Source organism: Platichthys flesus, chromosome 8 (genome assembly GCF_949316205.1).
Source record: "Platichthys flesus chromosome 8, fPlaFle2.1, whole genome shotgun sequence".
NCBI classification, from domain to species: Eukaryota; Metazoa; Chordata; class Actinopteri; order Pleuronectiformes; family Pleuronectidae; genus Platichthys; species Platichthys flesus.
Genome location: NC_084952.1, coordinates 9,361,903 through 9,376,924, shown reverse-complemented (window position 1 = coordinate 9,376,924; position 15,022 = coordinate 9,361,903). Strand labels below are relative to the sequence as shown.

Below are 15,022 nucleotides of genomic sequence, written 5' to 3'. Positions count from 1 at the left end.
TTCTGAGGCACGAGCGGCAACTGTGATGCTCTGACATATGGAAGGTTAAAGGCTTCTTAAATATCCATATCAATCTGCGTGCTTGTCAGCCTGACAATGACGGTAACAGAACACCATTAGCGGTGTCAGGCAGTAGGATCCTGGTGTGTGCGACATTAGAGAAATAGATGGCTCCCTGGAAGACATTCCTCTGCACGTTAGCCGAGCCCCTGCTGAGTTATAGTCCTTTTTATTCCTTGAAATGGCAAAAATATTTCCCTGCTACATGTTGGGTTGGACGCACGTGTTCGCTCGGATTTTATTTTTTACCAGCTCTCCCAGCTGGTGTGTGGGCTGTGTCCTTGTTGGCTTCAGATGTCAGAAATCGAATATCCTGTTTTAAAATGGATCTGATTGCACTGATTTCATTCTTCTGCTCGTTCTCGGTAATGTGTATATGCTTGTGACCGTGCGAGGGGATTGTCCTCTTTCTGCTGCACAGAGAGCATTGTCCCCTGCTCTCCCGGGACGGGAGACGTTTTGTTTTTCGAGCTCTTTCACACCAGCTCTGCCTCTTTTTATCACAATGGCCCTCTCTCCTCTCGCCCAGTGTGGCAACCCTTTTCAAACGGGAAGCTCCAGGTCAGTTTCCCTTGCCAAGTTTTGCAGCCTGCCATGTTGTCTATTCTGCTCAGCTATTTAAAAAATGTTGAATATCAACAATGGCTTTCACTGGTGCATTGTCAACTTTTGTATGAAGCAATCTTGGCTGAATGAGATGGGTCCCAGAGCAGGGAGAGCTCAGCTGCAGTGTGCACTACCACACCAGCGACTGCCTCGGTCCCTCGCTCTTTAGATTTCTCTGCTGCACTGGGAGCCGCCTGCCATGGTGGTGGTAGCTCCTGTCCGAATGGCCGTGGCTGGAGCCTGGGCCGAGGCTCTGGGCTCTTGGATGTCACTGCTCATCTTCCAGTCCACGATGGCGCACACAGGCCGGCTGACAGCCAGCTGTGGAAGGCGTGTCTCACAGAGGGATTGGGAAGCAGCAGCAGCAGCAGCAGCCCTGGAGCCAGTCAGAGCTTGGTGAGTGTCCTCAATTTAGTGGACAGAGTGGGAGGAGGTTAGTGGTAAAGAGAGGAGAGAAGAGGGAGGGGGGCTTCAGGAAGACGGTGCAGAGAGCTTTGTGTGCTATCTGTTTACGTATACAGTTTAGTTTGATACACTTGTTGTTTACCTGGTTATTTTATTTATAAGATACTTAATGTCATCCCTTTTTTTAGGTTTCATTCTAATAACACACATTCAAATCAAAATATCAACAGAAAACAGTGAAGTAGAAGTTTCTGCGTATAAACATCACAGTACCTCTGTCCACCAATAAAATATTGTTTTGCCAACTGCGCACAATCTACAACCATTTTGACATTGAGCAATATTTAAACTCCCTGTAGTACTGAAGGATTGTGCTGTCCAATGTGCATTAGTGACTTTACGCTGAGCGCTCTTGTGTTGGCACGAGCACATACATCTACGTTTGTGCAAGTGAAGAGAAAGATGGACGCAAGAATGAGAGCTTGCTCCCAGATAATGGCAGCCGAGGCTCTTTGTCCTGCTGTCAGCCAGGAGAGGAGCGAGGCTGCAAATCGCCCCGATGCAGCCGCAACATCTTGTATGTTTCATTGACATATCAGTCCACAGGGCAATGGGCTGTTGCCTGTGCACACATCTGGTTTCGGAGTGTGTGTGTGTATCATGATATAGGTGGCACACAAAGTAGTGCTATACTTTTAATGAAACGCAAACGTCAATATAGGCATTTTTTGTGAGAACAGAGGCAGTGATATTTATATTAGTAGTTATTTAAAGACAATAGCACAGCACAATTTTAGTATTTAGTTTAAAGTTATTTTAAAATTTTTTTTTACCTATAGAGTATTTTAATAAAAGGTTATATTTTAAACAAACCTCAACTTAACTCAAACAACCGTTTTGTAATTTGGACCAAATTAATACTATATTTACTCAAACCTATTGCAGAATTTGAAATTTGTGATATTTGAAGCAAAATACAGAATTTGTTTCTCATCCAGAAAATGTCACACACCAACATTTTTATGTTGATTTGAACTTGCAATGTAAAATTGTAGTTTTTGCATCCTGTCATAATTCAGGTATAATTTTATCATTTCCTCCTAACTGCAAAAAACAGCATAAATCTGATTATAAATCTTACACAATATTTCTAGGATATTCCCCTCGAAGCTGGAGGTATCAGAGCAAACACAGGCGGGGTGTCCTTCCTCCTCCAGGACCTGTGCTGTCCTCTGTCTCACCTCTCTCAGCTCAACCCAAAGGCAAGGTGACCAAATTCATCTCAGGCCGCCTCATCCATTATGTTGTCAACACAGCAGCTTCCCACCTTAGTTTGCTCTTCTCCCAGAAGACTCGCTCTAATGAAACACGCAATAATCACCGCACTCATCTCCTCCTGCTCAAGGTAATTAATATATTTAGAGGGCGATGGCTAACTCTTAATTGAATTATGACTCTTTTAATGAGACCTTGACTGGGACTAAATTTATGACCAGTATCTGCTTTATCGAGCGCCTGGCACGCAACAATGATTTGTCATTTTCTCCAAATCACAGCCAGTCTGCCCATAATGGAAGCCATGATTTATATATTGGTTAATTCTTGTTTGTTTCTTTATTCAAGATTTTAATAAATTACCTCGTTTAATTACCTCACCCAGTTTTGGGCTCCCAAAAAGCCCCAGTTCCCCTCAATTAATGCTCGGCGCTGTATCGCTGTTACATATTCATTTTGCAGGAGACTGCAGATAACCGCTCGGTGGCATTAATCATAGTTACAAAATTGGGTTTATTTAATTAATTAAAGTTACACTGCAAATCAATTGTGCATCCTCACAATATTATCTTAAGCTAATGAAGGCTCGACAAAGGGAGCGTTTCATTTTTTAAAAAGAGGCTAGATTAGTGGGATCTTAATTATGGCTAAAACAAAAGGGGGCTGCTTGCTTGGGCATGGCGCAAAGCAAAAAGTGACGATTCAGCACTTTCTTCCAAACAAAAACCAGAGAAAGTTTCCATTGTTTTTGCAAAAAAACTGAACATGGCAATGATTCAAAAGATACATGGGAAATAATGAGGGCTGCAATTAGCCAGTCAGGCAAATAACAGTATTTAAAATGATCATCGTATAGAGGTGGCGTGATAATGCCATTCACAAGCGGCGGCAGGCTCACACGCCATCACAGCTTTAACACTTAACCAACAAAAAGCAAAGCATCTGGAGTCCTTATTAAGCCGTGCTCTCTTTTGTTAGAGGTTTACAGCATTTAATTCAGAGAGCATCTCTTAAAGCTCTGAAAAACTGCCGTGTAGCAAAACCCCTGAAACAAAAATGAGCTGTAGTGTGACGTCTCTGCAGGATAAATAAAGACATATAAGAGCTGAGGAAGTTTAGGCAACAGACGTTGTTCCCGTGGCAAACACACAAGCCATGCGTGTTGCACTCTGGATGGCTCAATCCAGACTCACCCGGTGACTCATGAAGCAAAAACCATATTTATGGAAATGTTCTGCTTAATTTAAACTGAATTGAAATTAGCCCTCGGTGGAACGGGGAGGGGGGGCTTATAACTCACTGTAATTCAGTATTTTATTTTCCATTTAACGCGTCATATACCAAATGTTTTAATATGAATGTTTCCCCCCAATCTGCCAAGTAAACGTACAGAGCCTTTGTGCTGGAAATGACTTCAAGAAGCTAATAATCATTGTATATTCATTTAATCCCGTTTGCTTTTAGCTTCATTAGTCAATAACTGCTGCGGAAAACTGCTCGTGTCAATTATGGCAACTCCAAGGGTCAGTGGGTATATGAATTTTTAACTGCACACTGCTGCATGTGATTATATTAAGTGGTCTTGTAACAATGATTAACCCTTGTTGTGTGTGTTTGTGTGTGACTCTGTGTGTGTGTATGTGAGACTGTGTGTGCGTGCATGTCATTTTGCCCGCACTTATGTGTTGAGCACACTTGATCAAATGGGTTTGAGCTGTGCATCCCTTCAAAAACGATAAGCAGCAACAAGCCCAGAGGGATGAGGCGGTGGAGTGAGGAGCTGTTCCCCGGGCTAAGTGAGACGGAGCACAGTGCTGGGTGGTCACGCCTTGTCTGCTCATGACAGTGGCGGGTTAAAGAGATTACACTGGGTCTGTGTCTGCAGCCTTGGCCTTGCTCACACAGGAGCATAATGAGGAGGGACATGCTTGGCCTGGCGACGAGAGAAAGAGGCTAAAGTTTGAGGCATTTCTTCGCCGGCAGCTACAGGAGGCAAACAGCTCATTGCGTGTTGTCTCACAAACAGAGGTCAATAACAAGGGAGAGAGAGAGAGAAAGAGAGAGAGAGAGATGGGTGAACTCCACAGAACTGAACCAGGCTGATGTTTGACTGCAGACACACCTCACTTGTGCGGCTTCACTCCCCCGTCACCACAAATTACTCTGCTACAGCGGAGGCAAGAATGCAGCGTTCTCCTCTTGCAGCTCTCCACTCACAGCTACTCCTGAAAACTCTGTCCTCTGAGTGTGTGCGTGTGTGTGCGTGTGTGTGTTTTGGTTCTTTCTAAGGTGTGAGTGACAGTCGCTTTCCCCTAATGACTGAACTTAAGACGCGTTCACTGCCTCACGTTGGGCCACATTAAGAGATGATGCTCGAGGGGTTTGCATCCCGACCTGTGGTGAGTATACTGGTCGGCGTGCTTTGTCCCAGTCGCTGTGGGATGGAACCATCACAGAGAAGTGATGATGCAGAGTGATAACTTGAGAAAATCACAGTTCTCTTAAAAGATGGATCTTTTTAATTTTCTGTCCTTTTACAGTAAACACAGGGATGTGACTCACCTTTCTGACAGGAGGCAGTGAACACCAGCCTAAATATCATCTGCACTCATCTCATTATTCATGCTTGTAACCATCCTTTATTTGGACAATGTTGTTTTATAAATTCAAATCTTCAACTTATCAAATATGAACTTAAAAGGTAAAGTTATAATAATTACTTGTTTTGCTTCTCAAACAGAAACTTTCCTTTTCTTAATATTTTAAAACAAATCAGGTGAAGTTGCTTTAACAGATCACTTATGTGCAGCCTCTTGGATGATATCAGTAAGTTATTAAAGTTTTACTTTTATGATACCTGTTGCACAAAATCACTGTGTGAATCTTACAAATGAGAAAAGAAATAGCTTTTTGATACTTAAGATTTGTTAGCAGCTTTTGTAATATTAAATAGTAATTGCATGTTTTTATTTATATATTTTTTGACCCAAAATTGAAGAACCAAAAATGCAATAAAGTCCAAAAACTCACCCATAGAGTCTCAATGCCTCCTCAGCCATGCGGCTGCATTAGACACGAGCATTAAACAACTGAATCTGTATTAGTTAAGTATTTCTGTCGACTATAACTCTTATGGATCAAATAAGTCATTTCACCATCAGGGACACTTGGCCCTTTGTGAAATAAAGAGGTGATAATGGCGGCACTTTTATTCCTTTAAATGACCCGTGAATATTATTTTACCTGTGTTGAACTGGGAGGACGCAACCATTCACGCCGGCACAATGGGAACAGCAGACCGTGCGTAAATTGCATCTTCATTTGCATTCCTGGTCCCCCCCCCCCCCAAAAAAAAAATCATGCAAATCTTAATGAGACTGTCTCCATTGTGGCAGTAATTGAAAAAGCCATTCTTTGTTAATTACTATTTCTCAAAGGCCTTGTCCGCAGTCACCGAGCTGAACCAAAAAATAAAAGTTATTGATTCTGAAGGTCGTGCGGGTCTGAACGTGGGCAGGTCTAAATAATGTTTATCGTGGGTTGGAGATGCGATTTGCGATTATTTAAAAAATATCTCCTTTTATGGCAAATTAGAGAACGACACAACTTGGCTATGACGATAAAAAAGGGCAATAAAAAGCAATAAATTAAAAGCTATTATCAGTGCGTTATTTGCCGCTGAATGGCAGACATGCGGCGCCTGGGTCTTGTCCTTATAATATTCAAGTTGAGCTTTGAGTTGTGTGCGTCGTGAATTGAACGTGTGTGAGCCACAAAGCTGCGCTTACAGGCGCGCGGAGTGCGGACACGAGCACTGTGAACTAAAGGTGGGATTAATGTCGTTTTGTGTCGATTAGTCGAACTCAATAGATTTGAATTCTCTTAATCTCTCTGTAAATAAAGGCGAGTGAACGGGGGTTTAGTTGTTTTCTTTCCAAGGCCCAAAGGCCACAATTAGACCTTTTTTTTATTATTCTAAAGCCAGACTGTGGACTTTTTACGCCAAATTCAAAGGATATTCGCTTTAAACAATGTCACTAATCCTTAATGCAACGAAAGAAATGACCAAACACACTCGGTGCCTCCTGCGGAATCGACGCTTTGGAAGGGATCGTGTTCCTTTACGCATCTGGCACATGCGCACTTCAGGCGTCTTTACTTTTTTTCATGTGTTTTATTTTAAACATTGAATTATCCTGGATTTTGATCACACGCAGGTTCCGTCCTCCCATCGGGACCCGTGCACATTATTTCCCGACATTCAACAGTGGCACCGTGCAGCCGGGTCGGGCTTCTTGAGTGTGAATCCCAGCAGACTGTGCTGGTGGTCCTTCGCTCCCTTAATTAGGAAATTAGCTGCACAGAGGCCCTCATTACCAAACTGCAGGCTACTCCTGCTGCCCCCCCTCCCCTCCCCTCTCCCCTCTTTATCTATACCCCTCTCTCTCTCCCTCTCTTTCTGCTACCGGTCAATTTCCATAAGAAGATTACAAGCGGATCAGCATTGAGATCTGCCCAGATAAACAAATAACCGGCTCCCGGAGAATTAGATGACTTACCGGGCTCCTAATTGGACGTTCGTTTTATTGCTCCGGCGCAGTTTGTGACGCTCAATTGAACCGAAAATTAAATTCATGAAGTGACGTCTCCTTTCAGCTGATTTACTGCGACTATATGTTGTTGGATGAGATAACACCGCGCTCTTTATTATTGGAGCTTAATTGCGCCTGTGGTTGTAGTCTAATTTTAATAGTCATAAATATTATGAGTCACTTTTTAGTGTTACATAAACATGTGTCTGTAATGGCTGCTACAAACCTTTTGATAGCGTTTATTGTGCTTGTTCTTATGGGCTTGGATTGTAGCGTTGACTTTTTATTTTCACTTTAAAAATTGAATCTTTCCTTTAGTGGTAAAACGAAAAAATGCCGGATATTATAGGTTCATTGATTATGTTGTTTGAAGCGTAAACGGTCGTTCACGTGTTTTCACACAATAATAAAAAACTCTCTCCAATCAGACTCTATCCAGTGAAAAATAATGATTGTTACAAAATTAAGATAAATTGTCTTCTGCAGGCTGTGGTTCCTCAGGTGTGCGCACAAGCCCCACACCCAGGCCCCCCCATGCATGGAGCCGCATGTTAAGTGTGGAGCGCTCCGGGAGGCGAAACGCGCAGAAATGCACATACCACAGTGATTCCCCGCGGAGCTCATGTAAATACCGGGGCGTTAATGGCCGTTCTCGATGGGCGAATCGCTCCCGGTCATTAGCAGGTGTGAGATCTGCTGTCGGAGGGATCGGTTTCTGCGGCGAAGCGGCGTCTCGGCTCGTTCTGTAAAGGACACATGCAAATAGTGAAGCGCAACGCTCGCAATCATTTTAACAACCATTAGCACCGCGCATAGAAAACAGGTCTGTAAACACACGCTCACACTCAACGGTGGGTTGTTTCTTTCTTTAAAGATGAACAGTGGCTCACATGACCGAGCTGAGACCCAACTTTCCCCGCAGGGACGGGAGAGATGGCCCGGCCCCTCCACAAGAGGTCGTTGATGTATTAAAGTTTCGCAGGTCTGCGGAAGCGTCCGCATGAAATCCACCAGCCAGTGATTTCATGTGAGATCCTCCGTTCTATCAGAGAAAGTCCTGATATTGGTATTTTACTATTTGTCTGACTCATTATTTCATTACAAGAATAATATAAATGTAGTCGTGTGAGTGTAGTTAAAAAAACCGTTCTTTCTTTAAAAAAAAAATATATTTCCTTACTGGTAATTATAATCATAAATTAGTTAATTTTTTTAAAACAAAATTCTAAAAAGTATTTATTTCAACCTCTCTAAAAGTCTTCCAGTTAAAATAATTGATGCACTGGACTTGACATTATTTTAACAGAATCGAAAGAGATTGAAAAACTCTTGGGAAACAACTTTTGGGCAATAGATTCCCCAAATATAAAGTATTTGTAATGTCATTTTTTAAAAACAGATACAGGCTATTTATGTATGCTGAATGTTTTGTTAGCAAAAATCCCAAACATACAGTTTTATGTTAAAGTTGGCACATACTGTTTAGAGAAATTGTCATTAAAGAAAATGAATAAACGCCTGTTTGACAGCAGGATGAGATTAAATGATTTTTATTTTTTGCCAAAGGCACATTTTTTATACCGATTTTTCCAGTGTTTGCGCTCCTGTAAGTTCGGCCGTGGCCTGTTGGGATCCGCCTCTGTAATGAGACTAATTTACTGACACTGATCCCTCAGAACGTGTGTTTCCCTGCAGCATACATGTACCTGCACATGTAGCCACAGGTTTTATATAAACCATACATCGTTCTTCTTCTCCATTCTGCAGTCTTGACATTTCATTTCATTCCACTGAGTCCCTCATGGGGAAGAACCCTCACACAAAGAACCTGTGCTCTGCTTTTCTTTTGGCGCAGAGCTGATAACGATGCCATCGGGCCACAAAAACAAAACAAAAAGCCGCTTGTATTTTTCATGAACTGCTCGTCTTCATTATCAGAGAGAAGCGGGTTGTAAATCTGTGATATTTTGCGCTCAGGTTGTTGCGCCGCTGTTTAAAAAACTTTACCTCCCCTCCCTCCTCCTGGAACCAAAACACCCCGGCGTGCGCTCCGGTTGGCTGTGCGGTGCTGCGCGCTGATTGGTCGCCGGCGGCTCTTTGTCACGCTGTCAGTCCACATCACATGGCCACTCGGCCTATTAACAGATGAGCTTGGAAGAGAAGTTTACAGACTCCTGTTTCACAGCCGTGGGGGACAGAGCAGCTCTGAGCAGAGAGAAACCAGAAGCACCTGCGGACTCAGTCGCCTCTTTTGGCACGAACTTTTTTCCATCGTCTTACCAGACTGGTCAGTACCTCTACCTCTTTGACTATAGGCGCTGTTTTATCGACTTTTTTTTTTGATTTGAGTTCGAGTGAACCTCGAACGCCGCCACTATGTATAACATGATGGAAACCGAGCTCAAGAGCCCTCTCCCGCAGTCCGGCTCGGCGCAGGGCGCAAAGAACAACAGTGCCAACGACCCGGAGCGGGTGAAGCGGCCCATGAATGCCTTCATGGTGTGGTCCCGGGGCCAGCGGAGGAAGATGGCTCAGGAGAATCCCAAAATGCACAACTCTGAAATCAGCAAGCGACTTGGCGCGGACTGGAAACTTCTGACCGACGCTGAAAAGAGGCCATTCATTGACGAGGCCAAGCGTCTACGCGCCATGCACATGAAGGAGCATCCGGATTATAAATACCGTCCCCGCAGGAAGACCAAGACCCTGCTGAAGAAAGACAAGTATTCTTTGCCCGGGGGACTGTTGCCACCTGGAGCCAACGTCGTCAACAACGCGGTGGTGGGGCAGAGGATGGACGGTTACGCGCACATGAACGGCTGGACGAACAGCGCGTACTCCCTCATGCAGGACCAGCTGGCCTACCCTCAGCATCACAGCATGAACAGCCCGCAGATCCAGCAGATGCACCGGTACGAGATGGCGGGCCTGCAGTACCCGATGATGTCCTCGGCGCAGTCCTACATGAACGCGGCCTCCACGTACGGCATGTCCCCGGCGTACACGCAGCAGAGCAGCAACGCCATGGGCCTGAGCTCCATGGCGTGCAAGACCGAGCCGAGCTCACCGCCCCCGGCCATCACGTCCCACTCTCAGCGGGCGTGTTTGGGGGACCTGAGGGATATGATAAGCATGTACCTGCCGCCCGGCGGGGACAGCGCGGAGCACTCCTCCCTGCAGAGCAGCCGGTTACACAGCGTCCACCCACACTATCAGAGCGCAGGGACCGGCGTCAACGGGACGCTACCTCTCACCCACATCTGAGAGGCGGCGCGACGAGAAAAAAGACTAAAAAAAACTTCATCAAAAAGTACTTCGGATACTTGAACTTTTTTGTTTTGTTTGCTAAAGAAACAACGTTCAAACAGTTTTGTTTTTGTTCAACTTCTATCTCAACACCCGTTTTTTCCTGAGTTCATCCACATGAATTTGAAACGGATCGAAACTGAGCGTTGAGCCCATCAGAGTAAATTGCATTGCAAAGAGGCTTTTTATCACAAGTATAAGCAATCAACATAAGTAGAAGAATTGGACTTCTATATTTTAAATAATGCCATATTTTCTCTATGAAAAGGCATGTGGCCTCGTGAGGAGGCCGGTGTATTTCAGAAAAGCTGGATGGAAACTTGGTACATAAATGTTTACACTTCATTTGTAGAATGTCAGTTGTCTCGACTGTGTCCAGATTTTGTAATCTCTTGTCTCTTCTTTTTTTTTCTCCCCCCCTCCCTCATGACCTAGGTTAAAATGAAATGTTAAGACTGTGCGGGTCGCAAACGCAAGTTTTATTTATAGTAAATTTTTTTGTTTTTCTTTTCTTTTTAGCTTGTGAACCCGATGTTTTTTTTTGTCACGTGAAAAATGTTCAAACTTTTGTTTTTGTAAAAGTGTTCTGTGATGGTTCTGACAGTGTCATGTTTACTCATTATCCTGAACGAAAAGGTTTATTTAAACTGACGTTTCTACATATTTTAAGACCATCCTCTATTCTTAAATGCTGAATAAATTTGTATGAAACATGATTTCAGACTCTGTCTTTTGTGCGCAATTTGGAAACACGCGTCTCTGGTTTGTTTTTGTATCACAATCTCTGGGGGACAGGTTTTGTCTCAAGGGAATATGAAAATGACACATTTAAAGGTTCTGTGTGAGGATCTTCAAACACTGAGTGACAGGGAGTTGTTTGTGCAATGATTTAGAATTTACGTGAAGTTAAAAGGCACACTGAGTTATTTGAAAAACAAACAGACGCAGTGATATTTTCACTTTCTCTTCATGGTGAATCTGCAGTGGGAATAGTCTGATCTTAAATTCTTCACAAGCCTTAAAGGTGCAGTGAAATCAATTCTTTTGCTTTTCTGGTCTTAAAAAAAACAACTTTATATTGAGGACACAATTCAACACAAGCCTTCGGGCCTTTAGAATTTGTATCTGATATATCTGTCAAACATTTACACAGCCTCAATAGTTTTGGAACGGCCGTTTGCATAGACTTAAAGCGTCTCACACTCCTTATAAAATTATCTTATAAAGATGTGTTTGTTTTTGCCTCAAATAAGTTATAATTCCATCCTTTACTTCAGTTTGTACTTGGGCAGACAAACTTTGAGCATTTTACTCCAGGGCTGGTGTCAGTTTGTTGCATAAATAAATATTAATCTTAGATTTTTTCCGCATTTAAAAAAAGAAATTAAAGAATCAAAACATAACAGGACGAAGGTGATGAATTTCGTATAACTTCACATTAAAAGGTGGCCTGAACTCACCCATTTATTATATTCATAAATATATATCCCATAAAACACAAGAAATGCCGACTGGGACTCTTGAGAAGTTTTTTTAATTCACCTTGCGTGTCAGACAGAATTTGTAGAATCTGTTTGGCTAATTTAAAATATTGTGATAAATTACTTAAAAGAATTAAAGTAAATATTTTCAATATTAGTTGTTGTGTTTGCTGACAGGGCTTTTTCCTCCGATGAGTTTCTCATGTTTTAGTTGAAGTGCACAGAATAACCTGTTTCATTTGCATTCAGAACATTTAAAAAAAATCCCTTTGCACTGCTGTGATTCGGCCACCCCTGAGTGGGTTCTGTTTAAATTTAATGATATATATGGAGGATTAAATATTTCCAACAAATTACTGGTCACGTTCATCAAACCAAACTTGTGTCTCAACAGTCTCACTGTTGCTGACACCCTAATAATGCGAAGGTGTGTGGAAGAATGGACTGGCCTGCTGTTGCAGTGTACCTTGGGATAAATAAGCTCTGGCCACCAAGAGGGTGAAGCAGTGGCGGTCCCGCTGGCCTTCCCACACTCCCTGTAGGACTTGATCCACAGCTCAGCACAGCGGCCGGGATTAGCCCCACGCACCTTTGTGGAGGAAAGATTATCTAGACCTCCCTGCATTCACTGACAGGGTCTTAAGTCACTCTAGCGTGCCAGCAGCCACCCGTCACCTAATCACACTCTCCAACTCATTTTTTTGTAATTAAGCAGCTTTTCTCTTCCTGTTCCTCTGTGCCGGGGTGTTTGCCGTGGGCCGGATGGATTCGTGTTTTTGTCTTTTATCAGAATCATAAAGCAGAAATCTCAGAAATGCTGAGATTTCTGCTCAACAACCCGATGCAGAAGTTTGAGCGTGTCAGCGCAGTGAAATCTTTCCCCCCCAGTTCCCGTGCAGAAAAGCTCAGCTCACGATGTGATCGGTGGGAATCTGACACAGACATTTAATACCTACTGATGATTTAGGGGTGAAAATGTGTGTGGGAAGGTGTGTGTCTGGAACGTACACAGCGATTGATTTGTGTTTGAATGATCTGGCAGTGAGGCCATCCGAGTTGGCTCCCCACCATCCTCGCCCCCCCTGTCCCCCCTCGCGCTCCCCCTGCCGAGCGCCCGGAGGGCCTCTCTCTCTCTCCTGTCATGTGGAGCTCTGTGCCCACTCAGCAAGTGCAGGCATATCCCACTTCCATCTGCCTATGACCTCACAGCCCCTGTTTGTTTAACCCCCTCTCCAAAAACTAACCTAATTATAGCCTTGTAGGAACATGGATTCAGCGGATTCCCAGTGGATTCTGCCACTGTGTGTCTGTGTGCACCTATGGATGTGCGCAGCGTATGCAAAGCTCCAGCTTAGCAGCAGCAGGGCCATGGGCCATGTATCAGTCGATCCTGTTTTTCCCTCCCCTCACATTATGTCAGAACATGCCCCGCCAGATGCACCTCTTCTGGGAGTATATGTGAACAAGGTGGTTGAAGGCAGCAGGAGTTTGTTTTGAGTGTCTCCTTTGACGTCAGTGTGATGAGTGGAAAACTCATTACACAAATCTGGCTGACAGACTGACGTTAGTGACATCACTGACTCGCCTGCTCGACTGGCTCGGCGACTTGCCGCAGGATCACACCTTCCCAACATACCCTCAACTCCTCACATAATCTCAGACTCAAATCTGGAACCTCCTCTGCTGAACAGAGCAGACAGCACCCACACAACATATTTCGGCTGTAACTGATGAACGGGTGAGTGCAGTAAGGGACTCCACCTGTGACACAGTTGGACAGTATTGATTCAGTGTGTCTGGGATCTCAGGGAGGCCCTTATGAGCTGGGCCTGGAGGGTTCCTGGAGTGGCCTGTCCATCTTAGGCAGGCCTGTCCGGAGCGGAGGGACTCGCGTGTGGTACTCAGAGTGACAGCAGAGCGGTGTGTGGAGGTGCGGGGGTGGGGGCCGGCGGGGGTTAATCTCCCTGAACTGGGGCAGATGTTGTTAACGAGCTCTCTCAGGTCGACTCCCTGCGTGGGAAAATGGCATCAAATCCTCCTGGGGTCAGGGCTTTCGGGCTGACCCACTGAGAGCCATCCCTCTCCACCGCACCGTCCCCTCAATCCCCTCTCAGCTCACGGACGGCACTCACCGCACACACTAGAAAATCATGTCTGACCATTCCCCCCCCCTACCTCTCCTCTTTTAAGTACGTCCCCAAATTTCTGCTCCATGCCCGAACGCATGTGAGCACAGACGGACTTGTTTCGTGATGCAAAGGTCTCATTAATGATAGCTGTGGTTGGATCGCCGTGCCTTACACAACCACAAGGAATGCTGAGTGGGACATGCTTCAAACGCAAGCATGCCGCCACTCCAGAAACTGCATCCGCCCAGCAGCGACTCACTTGTGCATATGACAGTTGAAAGTAAATTAGACTAAATTAAGGCCTTGTAGACTCTTAGGCGCCCGAGCCGCTATAGGCTGGGGTTAGTAAAATAACAGAGGGTCCAAAATGTATTTTTTCAAACAATTATGCAATTCTGTTTCATAATCTGTGAACTCCCAACCTGCATTAGTCACATCTTCGGCTCTGATCTGATACTGAAGATCTCTGTTGAAGGATGTGTGAGAAACACGTGACGCCCGAGTCAGCGAGCGTGATGAAGCTTGAGTGTGAGTCCAATCTTCTTATGTCAGGGAATCAGCCAAAAATCTGTCTCATATAATAACAGTCCGGGAGAAGAGAAAGTGCAGCGCTTCGTCACCGTGATGTCTTTTTGAGCCATTTACAGATTGTGGATGTTCAATGTGGCTTCTTCTCTTCAGTCGTATACGCAGTGGACACGTCTCTTTACCTAATCATGTCAACAAGCCTGCTTCGGGGTATATCCGTACTTAGGTCTTAATGTGAGGGTCATCCATTAAGGTATCTGACTCTGAAGGTGTGTTTACTTTGTCCCAGCAGGTGTGTGTGAATATGAGACTCGTCAAATATGAGACAGGATTACCGCCTCTTTTGTCCCAAACAAAACAAATACGAATCACACGAACAGCTGAAATGGGAGGATTCTGTTTTTTTCTCTCTCTTCCTGGCTTGTGTGCTCAGAGAAGTTTTCATTCGAGGAGCCTTTGACGTTTTTGTTCGGCTAAACGCTTCTGATGTTTACCTAAACTTGTTTTCGCTTGTAATTGTGGTTTGAGGAAGATGTGTAAAACCACACACCCACACACACACACACACACACACACACACACACAAACACACATTTACAAGTGCACGTCTGGGACTAAAAACTGGATTTGGGAGTCCTCT

General features: G+C 44.3%; 1 protein-coding gene across 1 annotated transcript; it reads left to right on the top strand.

Moving 5' to 3' along the window:
• The first annotated feature begins 9,101 nt into the window (after positions 1–9,101).
• Positions 9,102–10,960, top strand: sox3 (SRY-box transcription factor 3). Its single transcript, XM_062394524.1, has one exon. It carries the CDS (start codon positions 9,315–9,317, stop codon positions 10,200–10,202), a length of 888 nt encoding a protein of 295 aa, XP_062250508.1. The 5' UTR covers positions 9,102–9,314; the 3' UTR covers positions 10,203–10,960.
• Positions 10,961–15,022: the final 4,062 nt, after the last annotated feature.